Consider the following 18623-nt stretch of genomic DNA (forward strand, 5'->3'; position numbering starts at 1 on the left):
TAGGGAACATGCTTTTATGAGTGGTGAGTCTCCTCCCGTTTCGGCTTAGGAGGCTCACCTAATGAATTATGGTCTTTTATAAAAAAAACATTGTCTAAATTTTGTGATGTCGATGAATTTTTATTTATTTTGCTTTTAAGCTTTGAAAAACCATAATCATTGATGAGATGCATACGTATAATGACTTTATAAATAAGTGCAGTAGTATTAAAATATTATAATATACACTTACACATATAACATATCATAAAACAATATTGTTTATATCCTTTTCTTAACATTTATTTATATATCTATTATATTTTAGAAACAATTTTTTATGGTATAAGTAAATAAAAATCCAAATTCAACTACCTATTTATTACTTCTTTCAAATGTTTCAAGGCCTCATCGAGTGCCATATAGACCTCCTGATTATCTGGAGTACTTAAATCTAAAGACTCTGAACGGCTTCTGCTTGGCATCTTATGGAGGAAGCTTTGAGTGAGGGGACAAAAGACGTCTGGATTGATGGAGTCAGTCTTTGACTTGCCCGTGAGGTAGCTCATGGGTATACCGATGAGGAGCACGGTGATGGCTCCTGCGAAGGGGCAGTATGTAAAGGATATTCTGAAGAGAGACTGAAGTGGCTTTGATGGTAGCGGGCTGGAATATAAAAATAAATTTTGATTAATACTCGACATTTCATGTGTCTGTGAAGTTAGCAGAGCACCTACCAGCAGAACTCAAAAATTCAAATTCTGGCAGCAAACACAATAGTCCTGATAGTTTTAGAAAGAATTCTGAAAATGCTCTGCTAGCTTCCCGATCCCGTCATCTCATTTAAACAACCAATTCAATTTCAATAGTACCCTATCATTTAAATCCAAAAATAAAAAGGTGTAATTATAAAAAAAAAACTTTTTATTGTATGTTTTTTAACTTTTTACTAAATTAAAAAATATATATATTGTACGGACATAGGATTCCATTCCATTGGATGGGACTCCAAGTTTTCTATTAGCTCTATCGCATATCTAAGCAAAACAGTTAAAGCCTTAGTCAAAACTCTTCGCTTTCTCTCAGCAAAGCATACCTCTGATGAAGATTGGCAATTTTTTCACCTATTTAGAAACATTAAAAAACAATGTAACTTTCATCAAACAAGTAAGCTCTGCTGAGAAAAAGCGAAGAGTTCTGGCCTAGGCTTCAATTGTGTTGACTAGACATCTAATCTAAATCTAATCTAAAAACCGCGGAGTTCCCATGTCTAGAATAAAAGTTATACTAAACCTACAAAAAAAAGTGAAATATTTTTTCTCGGTCTCCTTCTCTCACTCTCTATCAAACGGTCTCAATCGTTCACTCCCTTTTTGGACAAAAACGCTGCATATATTCGTGACGTTCCGTAAAATTTTTACCCTCACTTTTGTTTCACTTTAAAAACCATAAATTAAGTGTACCTCAGTGTACCTACCCCTTAGTTACAAAGGTACGTCCACAGTCAATAGAACTATAAATCAAAACATAACCATAAAAGTTTAAAGTATCAAAGAAAAAGTCATAAAACTGTTCAAATCAAGTAATAGTAATATGGAAGTTTTAATAAGTGGGGATAAAAGTTCGGTTTAAGCTTATATTACCCAAGTTGCCAGGCAAAGATTAAAACTTTGGCCGGTTGATCGCTTTTTAAACTTAGAACATGGTTTTTGCTGAGACTTTCTTCTATTTGTATGACGTTGGAATAATTTATCCTTACGTTAACAGAAGAAAATTAAACCTTTGTAAAATTTATTTTTTACAAAAAATGGCAACCAGGGTAACAAATATCGAGCTGTCACCGCTTTTACGTAATAAGGCTGTAGGTATTAGTTCTTCAACTAAACAATGGCGCTGTAACCTTTCAGCTCGCGGTCTTAGATTTCTGTATCTAGTAGGTGCCTTCTATGCCTAACACAAGCCGTTGAATTTTTTAATCTAAGGCATGTCAGTTTCCTAACGATGTATTCCTTCACCTTACATGAAGCGAGTGAGTATTAAATGCGCACATGGAAATAAAGTCTATTGTCGGTCCACGGCCGGGATCGACACGGCTGTCTATTGTTCTTACTACTAAGACCATTGGAAGGTTTGTTAAACTCCGAAAATATACGCTTTGTGCAATTATCAAATTGTCTAATAACCACGAAATTACTCAAAAATGTGTCCATGACTTAGTTAACGTACATTAAGCATAGCTCCGAGGAGCCATCGGTAATGATAAAAACAATCTCAATAACTTTTTCAGCTTCATATAATATAACCATACTTTTAGATAAAATATTCGGTCGACAAGACCTTGGTTGAGTTCAACTTGATTGTGATATAAATTAAATACGACTTTAGATGTACACAATTTTCTATATAACGAATACATGTTATAATTTAAAAAAATAAACTTGATATATTCAATGTATCTCAGGGCACTGGAGCTATACATCTCTGTACCGTAAGCAAGAGCATTCCAGTAATAAAAACTTTTAGAAGTAATTTACATTACTGTTTCCTCCAAATTCCTTCAGTTTATATTTTCTCTTTAATTTCGTACCTTTACTCATAATTATTCTATTTGTCTAACATAAAAATTGACGTATGATGTTTGGTAGTGAAGCAGCCAGTTCAAAGACAAACTTTATGCTGAATTTCAACCCAGGATCCGCAGTAAACCAATGTTCGTTAAAGTTATAGTTCTTGTAATTGTCCCTTTAGTCTTTAGGCTTCTTAATGTAGTAATATTTGTGAGTAACGTAAATTTTATATTCTTGTTCGTAATGACCTCCTTTCTGAATTCCTTACTGACTACATGTTCCTTTTCCGACCTAAATCTTCTGCCATTTGCTTTATTGCATTATAATATATAATTTTCTTTCATAATTAATAATAATATTTAGATTTAATATGTTAATATATCTTTGTTTATTTTTTCTCGCGTGTAGCTTGTCATGGCATAAAGTTTTAACTATTGCAATAAAAAAAAAACAGACCCAGAAAAGTCCTGCCTCAGGCCATGGGAATTTGGACTTTAAAAAAAGCTAAATTATGCATATTTTTTGCGTGAAACAGAGATTTTTCTGATGGTCCTACGATGACTAAGTTTCATGTTTGTTAGGAGTCATATGCGCGAGTTTTGCGCCAAATTGAGCAAATCGCTTTGAAATGTAAATTTATGAATAATTTTGCACTATTTTTGCCACAATTGAATGCGTCATTAAACACGAGCAACGTATTTACACATGAACACCTAATTTATTGCAATAATTAGTCCAATTCAGCTTTTATCTATCCACTAAATTGTGCGGTTTTTCATGCCGTATCGTGATTTATTTTATTGGCGCAAAAACGAACCTCAGATTGCATGCGTTTCTGTGTACCTTTTTTTTGTTTCATACACAAGTTCAGCCTTTTGTCTGACACTCGTTTTCCCACGATTTCTTAAAAAATAACGTAAAAACATGATCTTTAGCGTAATTATAGGTTCTCGTATATTCTTTCTCATCTAATATTAGGGTGACTTATGTATTACATTATTTTTTCTTACATTCAAACTTATTCATAAAATATCAAAACACTCTCCAGTACAAAATATTCCGCCATTCAGGAGAGTTGTAATTTATTAAGTGTAGGTATAATTTTAAAAAGTTTTCAATCTGCTATTGCGTATATCGTCTCAAACTTTTTGGTCTGTGTGGCGCATGTCGCGTGACGATCGGCCGCGGAATAGGGATAAAGTGTAAGGCGCTCGTCATAGCAGCCAAAGACAAAACGGCGGTCCCTATAGTTCGCAGTAGCCGACCGTGTAGTGTATAGACTATCATTCATATTTTGTTCCAGTGCTCCACGCTATTTTAATATGTGTATATAATCTAAATAATTGTTAAGTATTATGTATGTCGTACTCTCTAAGAGTACAGCATTCAATAACAATATTAGTTGGAGACTTAGTCTGCTTTTATTAGTTTTCCCATTATCATTCACATTTTCTCGTATAAAATTAAGATTCATTAAGCGATTTTATACCCTTAATGGAATATTATTCCAAAAATGCTTAGTTAAATGTCTATAATGTGAAAAAAGTTTGACTTTTGCCGTGGTTTCATAAAACCACACAATCCTTTTTTTCTTGTATTGTTTGTTTTATTTTTCTCCTATCTATTTCGCTACTAAGTAACGGACTGTGTACTGTGGTGGTAAAATAGCGGTATCCTTTAGGCACCAAGATGCAAATATAATATTTTACTTTAAGCAACCATAATAAAAAAGATGCGTAAACGTCTATGAAAAAATATAAAATATCACTTACGTAATTGTCTGCATGATAGTCGTCGTATTTATCAAAATGTGCGTAAAGTTGGCTTTCCCGCAGCCGGAAGTGAGGAGTTGCTTCCGCTGAAAGGTCAATGCCCCCGTAGCCAACGCGTTTTCAGCTCCAATGAGTAACCAACCGCATAGTAGTAGGCTCAAAAGACAACCGCTTAGTGCACCCTGAAAAGGGTATTATGAGTTTAAACACCTGAAAGTATTTCTTGTAAAGAATAAAAATTTTATAAATTTGTCGTAAATATAAACAAACAAGATTAAAAAGTCCTTACAAGGTAAACCATAATGGGCATTTAAATTCTAATAATATATGACTAAAACAAACAAATCGTACATAATTACCTTTATTTTGTTTTTTGTCGTATGGATAATGTTCGCTGTAACTAAATGGTATTTTACAAAATAATCTATTAATAAAAATTTAAATAATAAATGAAGTTTCATTTTTAATATGCGATGAAATTTTATGCTGCTCTCTAGCGGAGAATCTATAAACTAATTTCTTATGTGCTATCAAGTACAGCGACATCTCTTAGTGATACTATGTAATAAAACAAAACCAAGTATAAGCTATGGTGTAAATTTTTTTAGTTTTAGTTTCTGTTAAGAGAGGGCGCTATAATTAATTTAAAAGTTTAAATAATTGCTTTACAACGCTCAATGTTTAACATGTTGAAAAAACAGAGCGATAAAAATTTTGACAGATTGTTTGAATTTTAAACTTCCAGTTAACGTTTTCTTTGATGTTAAAATTTAAGTACAAAGTCATTGCGTAGAAACGAGCTATTCTAAGATTCAAAAATGTATGACTTCATCTAAATTTATTAAGAAAACAGTAAACAGAAATCTAAGGCCGAATTAAAATTATTACATTACAAAAATAATCTACCTCTGGCCAAATAATGCAATTGTTAGAAATATCATAAGTAGGTTACCGAACAATTAGCTCTAGAAGACGTTATGCCCAAAGTATAGAGGCCAAGCAAAGTGCCCGCTGTGACTCCAGTGACACCGGTTGCGACGTGCTGCAACCTATCCAGCTCCTTTGCTGACCATACTACTCCAGCGCAGTAACAGCCCACCAGGATACATAGGAACTGGAATTATTAATACAACTTTACATCTTTGGACTTTTTATAATAACACATCTGCAGGATCAAAATCAGTATTTGTTTTTGTATTACGAATTTATTAAAACCGCTCACGGCACACGGCTTAAGCTGTATAATAGATACATAAACGAATAATATTCATTACCATATTATGTATATATATATATATATATATATATATATATATATATATATATATATATATATATATATATATATATATATATATATATATATATAAATGTTGATTTTTTTTGTAGGATTTTGTTGGAATTATTTTACCTATAAAACAATAAACAATTGTTGTATAGGTTGCCAAGGTCTTTCAGAATGTAAGTAAACTTTTTGATATTACGAAACTTCTAGGATCCTCACGAGGATTAAAGAAAGAAAGCTCAGGATATTATAATGAAAACGTTACCTTCATAATTCGACAGCACGCTGATTCTCCTGTGTTTAAAGGCATCCAGGGCCGTATAAATTCTTCAAATATTACTCCTGACACCGAATTAATTATAGACGATATGCAACTGAAATTCATTTATAAACTTTATTATTTCTTGTATTTGAATGCACAGTACAAAAAAGTTTTTAAATGCTATTTTTTTTTATTAATTTTATGATTAAGATGTTTAAGTAGGTACTTGTCTTCTTATCTTTTTCTACTTGTCTTACTCTCAGATCTGTTGTAGCAGGGGTTGTATGTCGCAAAAATATTTTTTTCTTTGTTACTGATTGTTTGGATGTAAAAAAAATAACTTAAAAACTTACCCAGTTGTAGCACTAAATATTGAGATGATAAATATGCCGCAAATTCCCGGAAACATTGTAGCTAGGTTATTAAGAAAATGCGGTACAAGCTGAAAATAAATTATTTTATTAGTAATTTATTTAAGAAAATGTATAGCTACAAAATTAATCTGTAAAGTACACGTACATCGATACTTATTATATTATTGTATCTTTATTGAAGATTGTCTCATCCCTGAGAGTGAATCCCGATTGTGAACCAATGGACTTTATATATACACATTGAACACTCACTCGTACGGTGAAACATCATGAGAAAACCGTCAAACCCTAACAGACGCCAGTGTGTCCTGCACATAAGTTTGGTTACCTATTATTAAATGATCACGAAATAGATACACAAATCTGAAGCCCAGACCTACAAGCTTGTAGAGCCACTCATTAATAGTAGAAACAAAAGATAACATTAAATATTAAATTAAAATTTTAATTATAAACTAACTTGTTCATGTTTCTTTATTTGTCCAGTCAGCAGTGGATCGCATCCCGCAAACCAGGCGTACAGTGTTAAACCAAGGAAACAAGACAATAGCTTCATCAATATCACGCCCAAGCATGATACAGCTAAGCAAATTCTAGCTTTGCTTATTGTAGGAACTGCTAGGAGCTTCTGTAGCGAGGACTGGCTTAGGGCGATTTTCCAAAGCCAGTTGGTGCTGAGTGCCAATGTGACGACGAAGAATGATGTGTGATGCGCTATTTCAGGGTCGGGGCTGAAACAATTGACAGTCTTTTTTACTATGATGATGTCATCGTTATAACAAAGTGTGTGTGTGTGTGTGTGTGTAATTACCGTCCACAATTGTCTGTCTGGATTAACAAACAACTAACTTTAACGACTAATTGAAGAATTCGTTAATCTAAGTGATACTAATGTCATTAGACATGAAGAGACAGAAACGAGAATGTAAATATACAATTTATTCGTAAAAACTAAAGGGTTCCCATTAGCTTCAAGTGTGCGATATTGTTTATTACGCTTTTAATCTTTACCTAAAATAGATACATGTAACTTAACTTATGTTAGGTAACATAATTAGGGTCAGATAAAAAATTTACGATTAGGGTTCAGTAATTTCAACGATTCCAATATCAAAATCACGCCAGAGAAAACATTTTTATATACTTCACTAAAGTAAAACTTATACTTTAGTTATTATTACTATAGAAGTATAATAATATATATGTTCGTATTGTGCGGGTATATTTATATACTATAGTTATTATTTATATACCTACAACAACTATCAGCCAATCACTGGGAATCATTCAAGTGTATTTTTTTCTTTCATTTTTCAAAAAATATTTATTTTATCTACCTTCGGTTCGGCGTTATAACATAAAAAGTTAACTGATTTCGGATGTTGTATGACGTAATTTTATTTTTTAACGAAAAACACCTCTATTTAAGTAGTCAAACATCAAAGTCATCATTTACTCAATACTGAAGGTTTGTGAATGTCAGATAAATTAAGCCATTGTCAACATGACTATTGACAAATCTAAGTACACGTTTATATAATTTACAAAAGGTGGATGAACTTTAACTTTAGTATTAGCACGTATATTTGATGCACTGATATTATACATATATAACATATGTTTCCATATGAAGAACTATTCTTAGACAACATTCAAATTCGTTAAGCGTAAAGATGGCTACAGAAACCTGGGGTGAAATAAAAAAAGTTTTTTTGTCTATTGAAATAAATCAAGCGAAAATAAATTAAAAACGCTTCCTATTCATACCTAACTCCATTAGTGTTGCAACAAAAGGCGACGCAGAGGAATTTAAAAATCACTTACTCATAAAACACCAGTCTTTCACCACGATCTGCGATTTCCCACATCTTCTTAAAACCCATAGGTAACAAGGCCAAGCTGCTTGGCAAAGCGGTTCCAGCCAATGCAAGGAATGTTGTAACAATTCCGATGCTGACCACCGCTCTGAGGCCCTCCATGGCTATAAAAGTTGAACATGCAACGCACGTGACTGCTGTAATTCGGCTTGCTAAAGGATTTGTTACTGAAATTAAAGAATAATATTTGGGTACATTTTTTAAAGAACTTTTCGTTACAAAATGTTTAATGTTTTTGTAAAACCCGCGAAAATGCTTGTCTAGACAAGATGGCGTCGCTATAGTCTATAACGTACCAAAAAATAAACAAACGTTCAGTTTTTTACTTAAGTATTAATAATCATTATTAAATTACATATATTAAATCACATAAATACTGTATTCTCAAATTAAACAATAATATTTGAATATAATGTTTAAAGAACTTTGATTTTCAATACAACATTTTTATGTTTCTGTAAAACCCGCGAACATGCTTGGCTAGACAAGATGGCGTCACTAAAGTTTATAACGTACCAAACCTGTAGACAATAAACAAACGTTAAGTTTTTTACGTATTTCTTATGAATATTAAATTACATACATTAAATCACACAAATACTATATACTTTTATAAAATAGGCGAATATAATATGTTATATGAAACTATGCTACGTCAATGTCTCTCAAACACTTCCCAGAATATTTAATTTTGTAGAACTCACTTAAATAAACTCAATAGGTAATGAAATAAAAGGCTACAACTTTTTAGGTCTAGGTTCTAGAATTCTGTATATGTTTCGTGAACATTTGTTAATTTAATAGGCAAGTAGGTGATCAGCATCCCGAGCCTGACGCACGCAGTGGACTTTTGGGTCTAAGTCAAGCCGCTGTCCTCACCGCGATGTTTTCCTTCACCGTTCGAGCGAGTGTTCAATACGCATATAGAAAGAAAGTCCATTGGTGCACATCCGGGGATCGAGTCGATGAAGGATGAGAGTCGCACGAAGCCACTACGCCAACACTGCTCAACCTCAATAAAAGCCTTTAAAACTGCTCTCAGTAGTGTTTATATCAATATTTTAATCTGTGACTTACACTTACCTAGTCTAAAAGCCATAAGAGGTACATAGGGTACAATTGGAAGCAACATTAGTTTACTTATTACGTATAAAACGGCAGCAATTGTCCGAGTGTGTGTAGAAAATCTTATTTCTAGATATTCAAAACTCGACGATAACTGCAACTTGTGAAATACTGAAACAAAAACAATTGTATATAAAAGGGGGCAAATGGGGCAATTGTCTCAGCTAACACACATTTCCGGAGGGCTGGCAAGTTCGTTGCTGACCTTTTAAGAATTGCTGTGCTCTTCTCTTCAAGGACTAAAGTCGAATCCGGTCGATATGGTTTGAAAAAAAAATTATGGATTTGATAAAATATCCATTGATTTTATAATGTTAAAACAATAATACATTTCTCTTTCTTATAGGTTGATATTAAGACCTATCATTGGGCAAGTGGATCATCAATCAATCACCAAGGATTTGCAACTATGATAATTGACGACCCCCAAACAAAAATAATCATAAAATGGGAATCGCTAAGATTCAGTCTCGCCACGGTTTTTGGTGCGAAGTTTTTGTACCAAAATATGTTCAGTAATAAAACGACAATTCAAATATCAGATTACAATAGTTATTACACGTGTAGTTTACCTGGTAAATAAATGACAGCTGTTAAGAGTGTCACTACGATAAGAGATAATGTGGACGCCCAGTACTGTGTGCCTCGTAAATATATTTCCACTGGTACGCCGAGAAGCGTTATACTCGTTAAATGGCTGAAAAGAATTATGCAATATATATTTAGAAAACTATGTAAATGTCTTATGCACTTTTTGGTATAATTTGAAGATAAATAGTTTCGAAAGGCTGTCAAATATGTCGAGGAAAAAGTGTTGTTGCATTATAGTAAGTATATATGAACATGTAATCCGTTAGTCACTCAGTAAAAATTAAGAGAGCTTGGCTGGGAGGTGTTAATGTATCCGCCGTATAGACCTTGCACTTTCAGATAGCTCTTTATGCTTGACATTACGAGTGGACTGCCAAAACCAATTGTAGCGGTATTTTAATCAGAAGCTCCAAAGTTTCTATAGCATGATGGATCATAATATACAAGATGGCAAAAAGTTACCTAATAAAATGGTACCTACATACTTTAGTTAAATGTAAATAAACTATATTAAAAAATGTTATGAATTCTCTTAAAAAATGCAAACAAACTTTTTCCCCGAACTATTAGTCACAAGTTTTGTATTTGCCACAATAATCCACTCCTCGGTGTTGGCTACAAATTTCTTTATCTTTCTGTTTATTTTTCTGTGCCTGTACATGACATGTATTTTTAAATATATGACGGATTAGTTTCCGAGATGTTTTGCTTTAGTTTACTTAACTATGTAAGAATTGCGCACATAGATAAATAATTCATCGATGCACTGACACCGAATTGAGAATCGCGCGCTGGGCGTAGAACGGTGATATTCAGAGTCAAAACTTAGAGCTAGAACCGAATAACTTAGTTATCGAATTCAATTTGACATACGTGGAAGTCCATACGCAATGTCTTGATTATTAATGACTCTAAGATTTCTCTGGCAATAAAGTTACTTATTGTTAATTTCCTGCAGTAGAGCAGAGAATGAGGATCAGGTATAAGGGCCCCGAGGCTGTGCCTCGAATTACGGCTGTCCCATTTATTCTTGTGCACAATAAGTACTTACTCCTACAGTAAGAGCAAACATGGTGAGAAAGTTCGCCTGCCCAGACCAAAAATGCATGACGTGACTCATCACCTACTTGTGTATCAAGTTAATATAATCGAAGAAACGGATACAATCCGAGAAAAAAATCGTTTAGGTTTGTAGCGCCATTGGAGTATTACTGTATATTACTTTCCTGTAATATCTGGGAACTCAGACTTAGGTGTTTCGTGTATAGGCGTCTAGAAGTTTTAATTTGTTTTATATAATAAGGGAACAATTTGTCTTTTTGGTTTAATAAGTACCTACTACTCTTTTTAGTCTTAGTTAACACAAAATTTCAGCTTTGAAGTCAAACAAAATAAGTTTAAATCAATGTTTTAATTTTATTATAACATTGATAAAAAATAAATGTAATAATTTAATAAAATATAACTGTTCTCACTCACCTTGCAATTAACGCGAACGAAACGGAAACAGTTGACATATTCTTCCCGCCAAAAAGGAATCCAGACACTGTATTATATTTTCGGTTAACAAACATAAAATAAATAATTACACCGATAACAACACATAATGTTATACCAAACAAACAATATTCGGCTATATTAAAATAAATGGGCGACGCGGTTACTGTATTGTTCCTCATATCACAGCAGTTCAGTACTTTCTTCGGTAATTATCTAGTTACAAATACCAGATAACAGATAAAACTAACGACATTAGCAGATAATTGTTAAGATAAAAGTGGATCTCTTCAATCTGACATCAAATAAGCTGAACAAGATTTATCTTGAATTGTTTTAGCAAATAAGTCTCTTTGTGTGATTGTTTATGGTGTTCTTGGAATGGTTTTAATTATCACAGCTTGCGAAAATTTAATGATAATACGGAAATCTGTTTTAAACACTAATGTTGATGTGAATATATTAATAACAATAAGTGAATTTCGAGCGAAAACTGGCATTTAAAAAAATATATATATAAGTACATATCATATCTGTTGGATGGCCCGTTCTATTTTAAATTGTATGTATTTAGCAATAGCATATACAGACGTATTTCTTATATATTTGTTTCTACACATTTTTCAGAATTTCTTAATTTGAGTGAATGTGTTTTGAATTTATTATTAATCAATTATTAAATTTATTGCACTTCAATCGTAACTTGAATATTATTTTGAAATTTAAAGTAAATATTGCAACAATAAATACTTATTACCAATACAAACAGTAGGATTTGCACGTTGTATAGTCTTTTACTAGGGTGTCGATAATGAATCATCAGAATGAGCAGCACATAATCGAATTACTACTAAAACTACTACTAAAATGACTACTTAAATTATCTTCCACCGATTAGACTCTTCCAAAAATGTATATTCAGGAAATATAAAATTACGAATAAAAATACTTAAACATTAGTGAAATAACGTTAATAATTATATTATTGATTAATTAACTTAGTATCAAAATCACATCTATAACATATTTATTTTCAAGGCATTTTATAAAAAAAAATCATCTAAGTCGATTAAAATCTCCATCAAGAAAGTAGAAAACCAAAATTTTAAAAAGGAGTTAATTTTCAAATCAAAATCTTTGTCAAAGTTGGTAAAAAAAATAGAAAATAGATACATTGTCCGTAGAACCTTTGATAAAACGCACTTGCAAGTTTTAACTTAGTTTCAAATAATATGTCTAGATGGCGCTAATTTAAATAATTATGGATCTCAGAAGAATAATAATAGTCAGTTTCGCGCCCCGCTCAACAGCGGGGTGGTCGTAGTGGCGGGCCTGGAGTGGCCCTGGGTCCTGTAGGTGCTGTGGAGCGACTTCGCTCTCGCAGCACTGGATGTTAAGTGTCGGTGGGGCTGGGCAGACCCCCGAGACGGCAATAGGGCGCGCACCGGACTCGTGGTCATACCACACCGGGCCCAGCGAGGGACCTGCGAACGAAGTCCGTTGTGGGCGCCGATTTGCCGGCGGGAGAGTCCCAGCCCATTTGTTTAGAATTAGTTGTGTCGAAAATAAACTTTATGAGGAAACATCAGAGTCCTCCGGGCGCACTAGCTCGCGCGGGACCTTTAAACACTAACAGTACCGCATTGTTATACGTTTGTGAAAGTTAGAAGGGGTTACACTAGATGGCGGTTATTACAATATTTTCAAATACGCTTTCTGTGATGTTATGTAGATCAAAAATAGTTTTAATAATTATAATAAATGGAAGATCGGTCAGATTGGTATTTTATTCTCGGATCTGAAAAACAGACAGCGTCTCAATATGACATAAGATCGCGAATATAATATAAGTAGTTTTTCCATATATTTAATCAGTACCCATCAGAATCGGTATCCAACAAAAACAGCATTTAAGTACGAATCAAGATATTTTATCTACCACGGCATAGCGTTCAGTCGGTGTGTTTGTTCCAATACCTACATACTTAAATTGCAAAGGGGCTTAAGGTCGTATCGCCGGAGGTGAGAGAAAATTATAAGAGAAAGGGACACTTCCATGCCGATTTAAGACAGAGTTAGTCAACATTTTCAATAATAATAAAAATGTTTACTGTCATTCACTGATTCATAAATAAAATTACTGTCAAATAAATTTTACCTAAATAAGCCTTTTTATGTATGAAGCTACATAATTATAAAGTCACGCCCATTTTCGTGATTTTCCTAGACCTCATGTGCATGCAAGTATAATGTGCCCACGAGATTACATATAAAGAAAAAAAAATGATTATAATATGAGGTTGTATCGGGCGACTTATTTAAAAATAAGCGGAACAAAAAACCTATACAGTTTATCTTTCATATCAAAAACCCTCTGGACTAAACCAACTATACCATAATTTCAAAAGCTACGAAAGCTTTTGGTTTGTATGTATATCTTTTTTTACGACCTAAAAATAATGTAAGCTTAACTTATTAATTATATTATTATTTCTTTAGTTCATTGAATAAGTTAAATTTATGCTTTGGTGGTATTGCTAACCAAAAGTTTACAATCAGTGCTTACGCTTAGGGTACAAAAGCGTTTTTCATAAGTTCGCATGATTGCACCCTTTGACCGAAAAAGGGACGAAATCTCACTAATAAGAACGTTTTAAGTGTTTGGAAATGTCTACAATTATATAGAAATATTCTGCAGTTTCTTACTAAATATATCTTATATCTTTAAACAAGCAATTCTTGTACATATATATAATTGGAATCTCGGAATCGGCTCCAACGATTTTCATAAAATTTAGTATACGTCTCGGGGGCGATAAATCGATCTAGCTACGAATAATTTCTAGAAAATGGCATTTTATTCGTGTTTTATCAACTTAAACATTAACTTACTCATTGGAAGAAAAATAAAATATAAGGTCATGATCATTCATGATTTTTTTTAAATAACCAGTTCATATTTTTTAATAGTATGTAATTCGTACTGAAATATAATTTCCAAAAATCACAATGTATAAAAAAAGAATACCGAGCAAAGCCCGGTCATCCAGGTATGACTATAAATATACATAAATAAGACAAACGTGGACAGTGAGTCCAGTAGGCACCTACTATAGAAGGATCAAGTTAAAAGTATCCATTACCGACGAGCGTATTATATATGCTTACTAGCGGATCCGACAGACGTTGTCCTGTCTACACGTCAAAATTTCAATTTTTAATAAGCCATTTTGATGAAAATTATTATTCAAATGTTATGACAATATCTAACGATCCAGCACATGGTCACACACGATATAACACAATAATAACAAAACTTTTTTTAAATTTCGGGACAGACTAAAATTAAAATTCGAATATTATTTAAAATTTGACACTGCGATGGTAGCGCCGTCTGTCGGATCCAATGTAAAACATTCCAAAATCAACAACAACTAATAAATTGAAAATTAATTAAAAAAACATTGTCCAGCGGACAAAATTGTGAATCTAAACCATTCCCAGATCCCCTTGAACACACACAAAAAATTTCGTCTAAATCGGTCCAGTCGTTTAGGAGGAGTTCAGTCACATACACACGCACACAAGAAATATATATATTAAGATTATAACATAATACAAACATTATTGAATAATAATCTTTTCTCACAAAAACTTCGTACTTAAATAAGTTACCATTATTTATTATTATAAACAAATATCTTTCTTATTTTACAGAAATGCTAGTTTGTTTGAGACTGATGCCTGCTAAAGAGTACCTGTGTTACAGGTCATCAGGCCTCCATCACTTCAGATAGACAGAAGGTATTAAAAAGTAGAGAAAGTTTTAGGGAATATGCAATTATTATTACAATAGGTGGAACGCTAATTAAAAATTATATATATATTTAATAAATGTCTTCTTTACTATAAAGTACCAATAATCGACAAGAAATGAATTATGAATGAATCGAGAAAGTATTTAAGGACAGCAGCAAGTGGAGATCCGCAGTTTCATCTACCCATTGGAAAAAGGCGTGATAATATTATACAAAAACATATTTAAAATTTATATTTTTTTAAAGTATTATAATTAGGTAAAGTATAGTGAAAATTCAAACTCGGATCATTGACCTCTAAAGTGCAATAAACCAATTTGCATCGGCTGTATCTTAGTAACTATCTAAAGTATTAAAAAATAAATTATATATTCCTTAGACGAACCGTTACAGAAAATTGTGGATAAACCAAAAGTTCTGGGTTGGGTTTCCTGCGGGTTGTGTACATAATGATGACCAAGCCATAAAAATCGATCAATCTAAGAAATCTGGATATATTATTAAATGTAACATAAATTTTCTGGTGCCATAACAAACCGTATAGTTATTTATATAATGGGGAACATGACAATTTAATCAAACATTATGGGATGGAGGTTAAAATAATCTCGGTAACAGTTAAACTGTTCTTAGCAACGTAAGAATTGGCATGGTGGACGGGCCCTAATCCCTTTTCTCTTTATTACAAACAAGGTTACCGTGATTTTTTTAAATAGAGCAACCAACATACATAATATAATTCTACTATACGTGTGTATATCACTGAACTTCTCTTAAACGTCTGGACCGATTTAAATTAATATTTTACATGCGTTTGGGTGGCGTTCAGGGTGGCTTAGATTCATCAGCCCGGCAGATGACGCTGCAGTCGGTATCTTGGTTATTTATATGATATTGATGAAAATTTTTGTGTGTTCTAGTGGAGCCGAAAATGATAATGAATAAATCATATATATTATTTAAAATATATTTGGCATTGGAGTTACTCTTTACTTTTTCAGCCAAAAGCTTCCATATAAAGGTCTTTTGTATAGATTGTACAAATTAACATTTTAACTTGTGTCTTAACATATAATATATGTAAATAAATTTGAGTCACCCGCAGAGCTGGCGGAAAATAATATGCGTCTCAAATATAAGTCTTCCTCCAACTTCGTTCGCCCCTTTGGAGAGACTCTGGCCGTGGGGGCTTATTAAACATTTAGTTTGTCGCTAGGTAGATAGTACCGATGACACTGAAGTTGATGCTTTTTGCTCGACGTATAAGTATCGCAAGTACAGCGAGGAAACGAAAGCATACTCAATAAAAGGTACACTGCCATGGGGACCAAAATTGTATATTTGATTGTTATAATAAAAATTAACCTATTTGTTTATGTATTTATATTTAAAAAACGGGGCCTTTATTATTGACGTTGAGGCTCTGATACTTGTCCTAAGCCGCCACTGACTGCCCGAAGCATATTATGATAACCGCGATAGGAGGATATGGAGAAAATGAATTGGTTACCCGAGGCTACATTTTCCGCGTACACCAACGTTTTTTTATTGAAGCATTATCACTAACGATTTTTTCTTTATATTACTAGTTAATACCTACTTGTTTTTGATATTTTTATGTTTACGTTAATTCTTCGTTCTAGGCAAAGTGTTGAAGTGGTTGCAAGGACTCTTTTCCAAGTCGTAATTTCAATCCCCGGCTGCACACCAATGGACTTCCTATACACGTGTGCGAATGGAAAACATCGTGAGGAAACCGGCTTTAGACCAAATTAGTCATTTCATTAAGGCTGAACACCTACTTGCCTATTGGAATAACAATCACGAAACATAATCAAATCTGACCCAGACCCAGAAGTTGTAGTTATTTTTTTTTGTATTGAATTGCCCGAGTGAGCCTGTTGGCCTCCTATAACATAAACAAACTTATACCCTGAAGAAACTTAACTTATACTTATAACATGAAGAAGCTCTCTCACATTATGAGTTTAATCGTTATAAAGGCATATTAAGAAAGTCATCTGAGATCCAATTGAATCCTGATGATCTCCTCTTATACTGCCATTTAATCAGTCGATTAATTGGGAAAATTTCGTAATGCTGTGTATATTAATAAACATTATATTATGACTGATGCACTTACTCTTTGACGTTTAGGAATGCCTACAAATATGTTATTTATACTTTACGCCATTGATCATCAAATGGTACTTTTTCCGCAAATTAGTTTCCCGTTTCTCACACTCCGACCAGGGGGTGAATAGAAAAATGGCGCAGCACTCACGACACCGGAATATATAACGTAATCGTATTCTAGTTTGTTTGTACAGCCAGCATTTTATAGAATAATAATACTACTGCAATAATGACAACTAAAGTTTATACACTGCATAATGTTTCCTATCTCTTTTTGTCCCACGGAAATCTTATGAATGTGTGTATTTGTCTCTTTTTCGTTTCAAATCACAACGATGTTAAGAAGGTTTTTTTAATGAAACCTTCTTTACCAACATTGTTATATTTTATAACGTTGGTGGCTGGTGAGGCGAACAAGAAGAAATTCCTTTCCTTGATCTCTTTATATAAAAGATTGCGGTCTTTAAATTTAAACAGATCACATATGAATAAATATAATTATTTAAACATACGTATTGTAACAAACACAAAATAAGTAAAAAAACACTAATTATAAAAAAACAATGAATGAAATTGAAACAATTCTTTTATCAAATTGACTATTTTGTTGACGGTACACACCTATGGGATGAATGTGTTGGTTTTGCGTCGCCTTCGAACGCTGATAAATAGGCCTCCCTAATATTTGGTTCCATCTATACATGTAAAAAACTATGGGTGATCTGTACATGAATTGAAGAAAACTATAAACGAATATTATAATTTGTGTTCGCGTATTAAAATTATCTTAATAGTAATGACTATAATGAGTATATAATATAAATAAATAACGACGTCTCTATTGTACGTATCAATTTGACGTAGAGGACATTGTAAAAAGTTTAGGCTTAGAAGGAACTAAGAAGCAGAAGTCAGCTTCATGTGTATTATCTGTGTTTAAAACTGCTGCGAAGACAGATTCGAATTGAATCGGGTCTGAGTACTTCGCTAAGGGTTCAGCCATTTCTATGTGTAGATACGGAATCAAAATTTATTTAGATTTAGCTACTAAATTTTACCAAATTGAGAATTTTCACAATAAATTCTCAAAAAAATTGTTTTATATGAACGGAGACAATAAGTGTAAATAATAATATATAAACCAGTATTTATACATATATTCGCTTGTACTAGAAACACTTTGTGGATTTTTATTTACTTGCACAATACACGTTTATTTATAAAGACTCACCGAAAACCATCATTAATAGTTTACTATGGTATAATATTTTCTACATATAAGCCATTAAAGCTTTCTAGATAACATAAATGTATTTACAAGATTCTTAGCCTACAAAGCA

At 32.8% G+C, this 18623-nt stretch overlaps 1 protein-coding gene across 1 annotated transcript; it reads right to left on the minus strand.

The window, feature by feature from the left end:
- Nucleotides 1-345: 345 nt before the first annotated feature.
- On the minus strand, nt 346-11591 carry LOC111003047 (sodium-coupled monocarboxylate transporter 1). Its single transcript, XM_045628082.1, has 10 exons — nt 11312-11591; nt 9814-9938; nt 9200-9352; nt 8064-8283; nt 6700-6970; nt 6219-6307; nt 5869-5977; nt 5271-5432; nt 4319-4500; nt 346-645 (listed from the first exon to the last, which is right to left on the minus strand). Exons 1-10 carry the CDS (start codon nt 11509-11511, stop codon nt 351-353), a joined length of 1806 nt encoding a protein of 601 aa, XP_045484038.1. The 5' UTR covers nt 11512-11591; the 3' UTR covers nt 346-350.
- Nucleotides 11592-18623: the final 7032 nt, after the last annotated feature.

Source organism: Pieris rapae, chromosome 4, assembly GCF_905147795.1.
Source record: "Pieris rapae chromosome 4, ilPieRapa1.1, whole genome shotgun sequence".
Taxonomy (NCBI): Eukaryota; Metazoa; Arthropoda; class Insecta; order Lepidoptera; family Pieridae; genus Pieris; species Pieris rapae.

Bases quoted from the DNA above. Each gene is read 5' to 3' on its own strand.
- LOC111003047 (XM_045628082.1), bottom strand. From the start codon at position 11,511: ATGAGGAACAATACAGTAACCGCGTCGCCCATTTATTTTAATATAGCC. The intron at 6,308-6,699 runs GTTAGTTTATAA...ATTTATTTTCAG, and splicing joins AAATAAAGAAACATGAACAA to CTTGTACCGCATTTTCTTAA. The intron at 4,501-5,270 runs GTAACCTACTTA...TACCCTTTTCAG, and splicing joins CTTCTAGAGCTAATTGTTCG to GGTGCACTAAGCGGTTGTCT.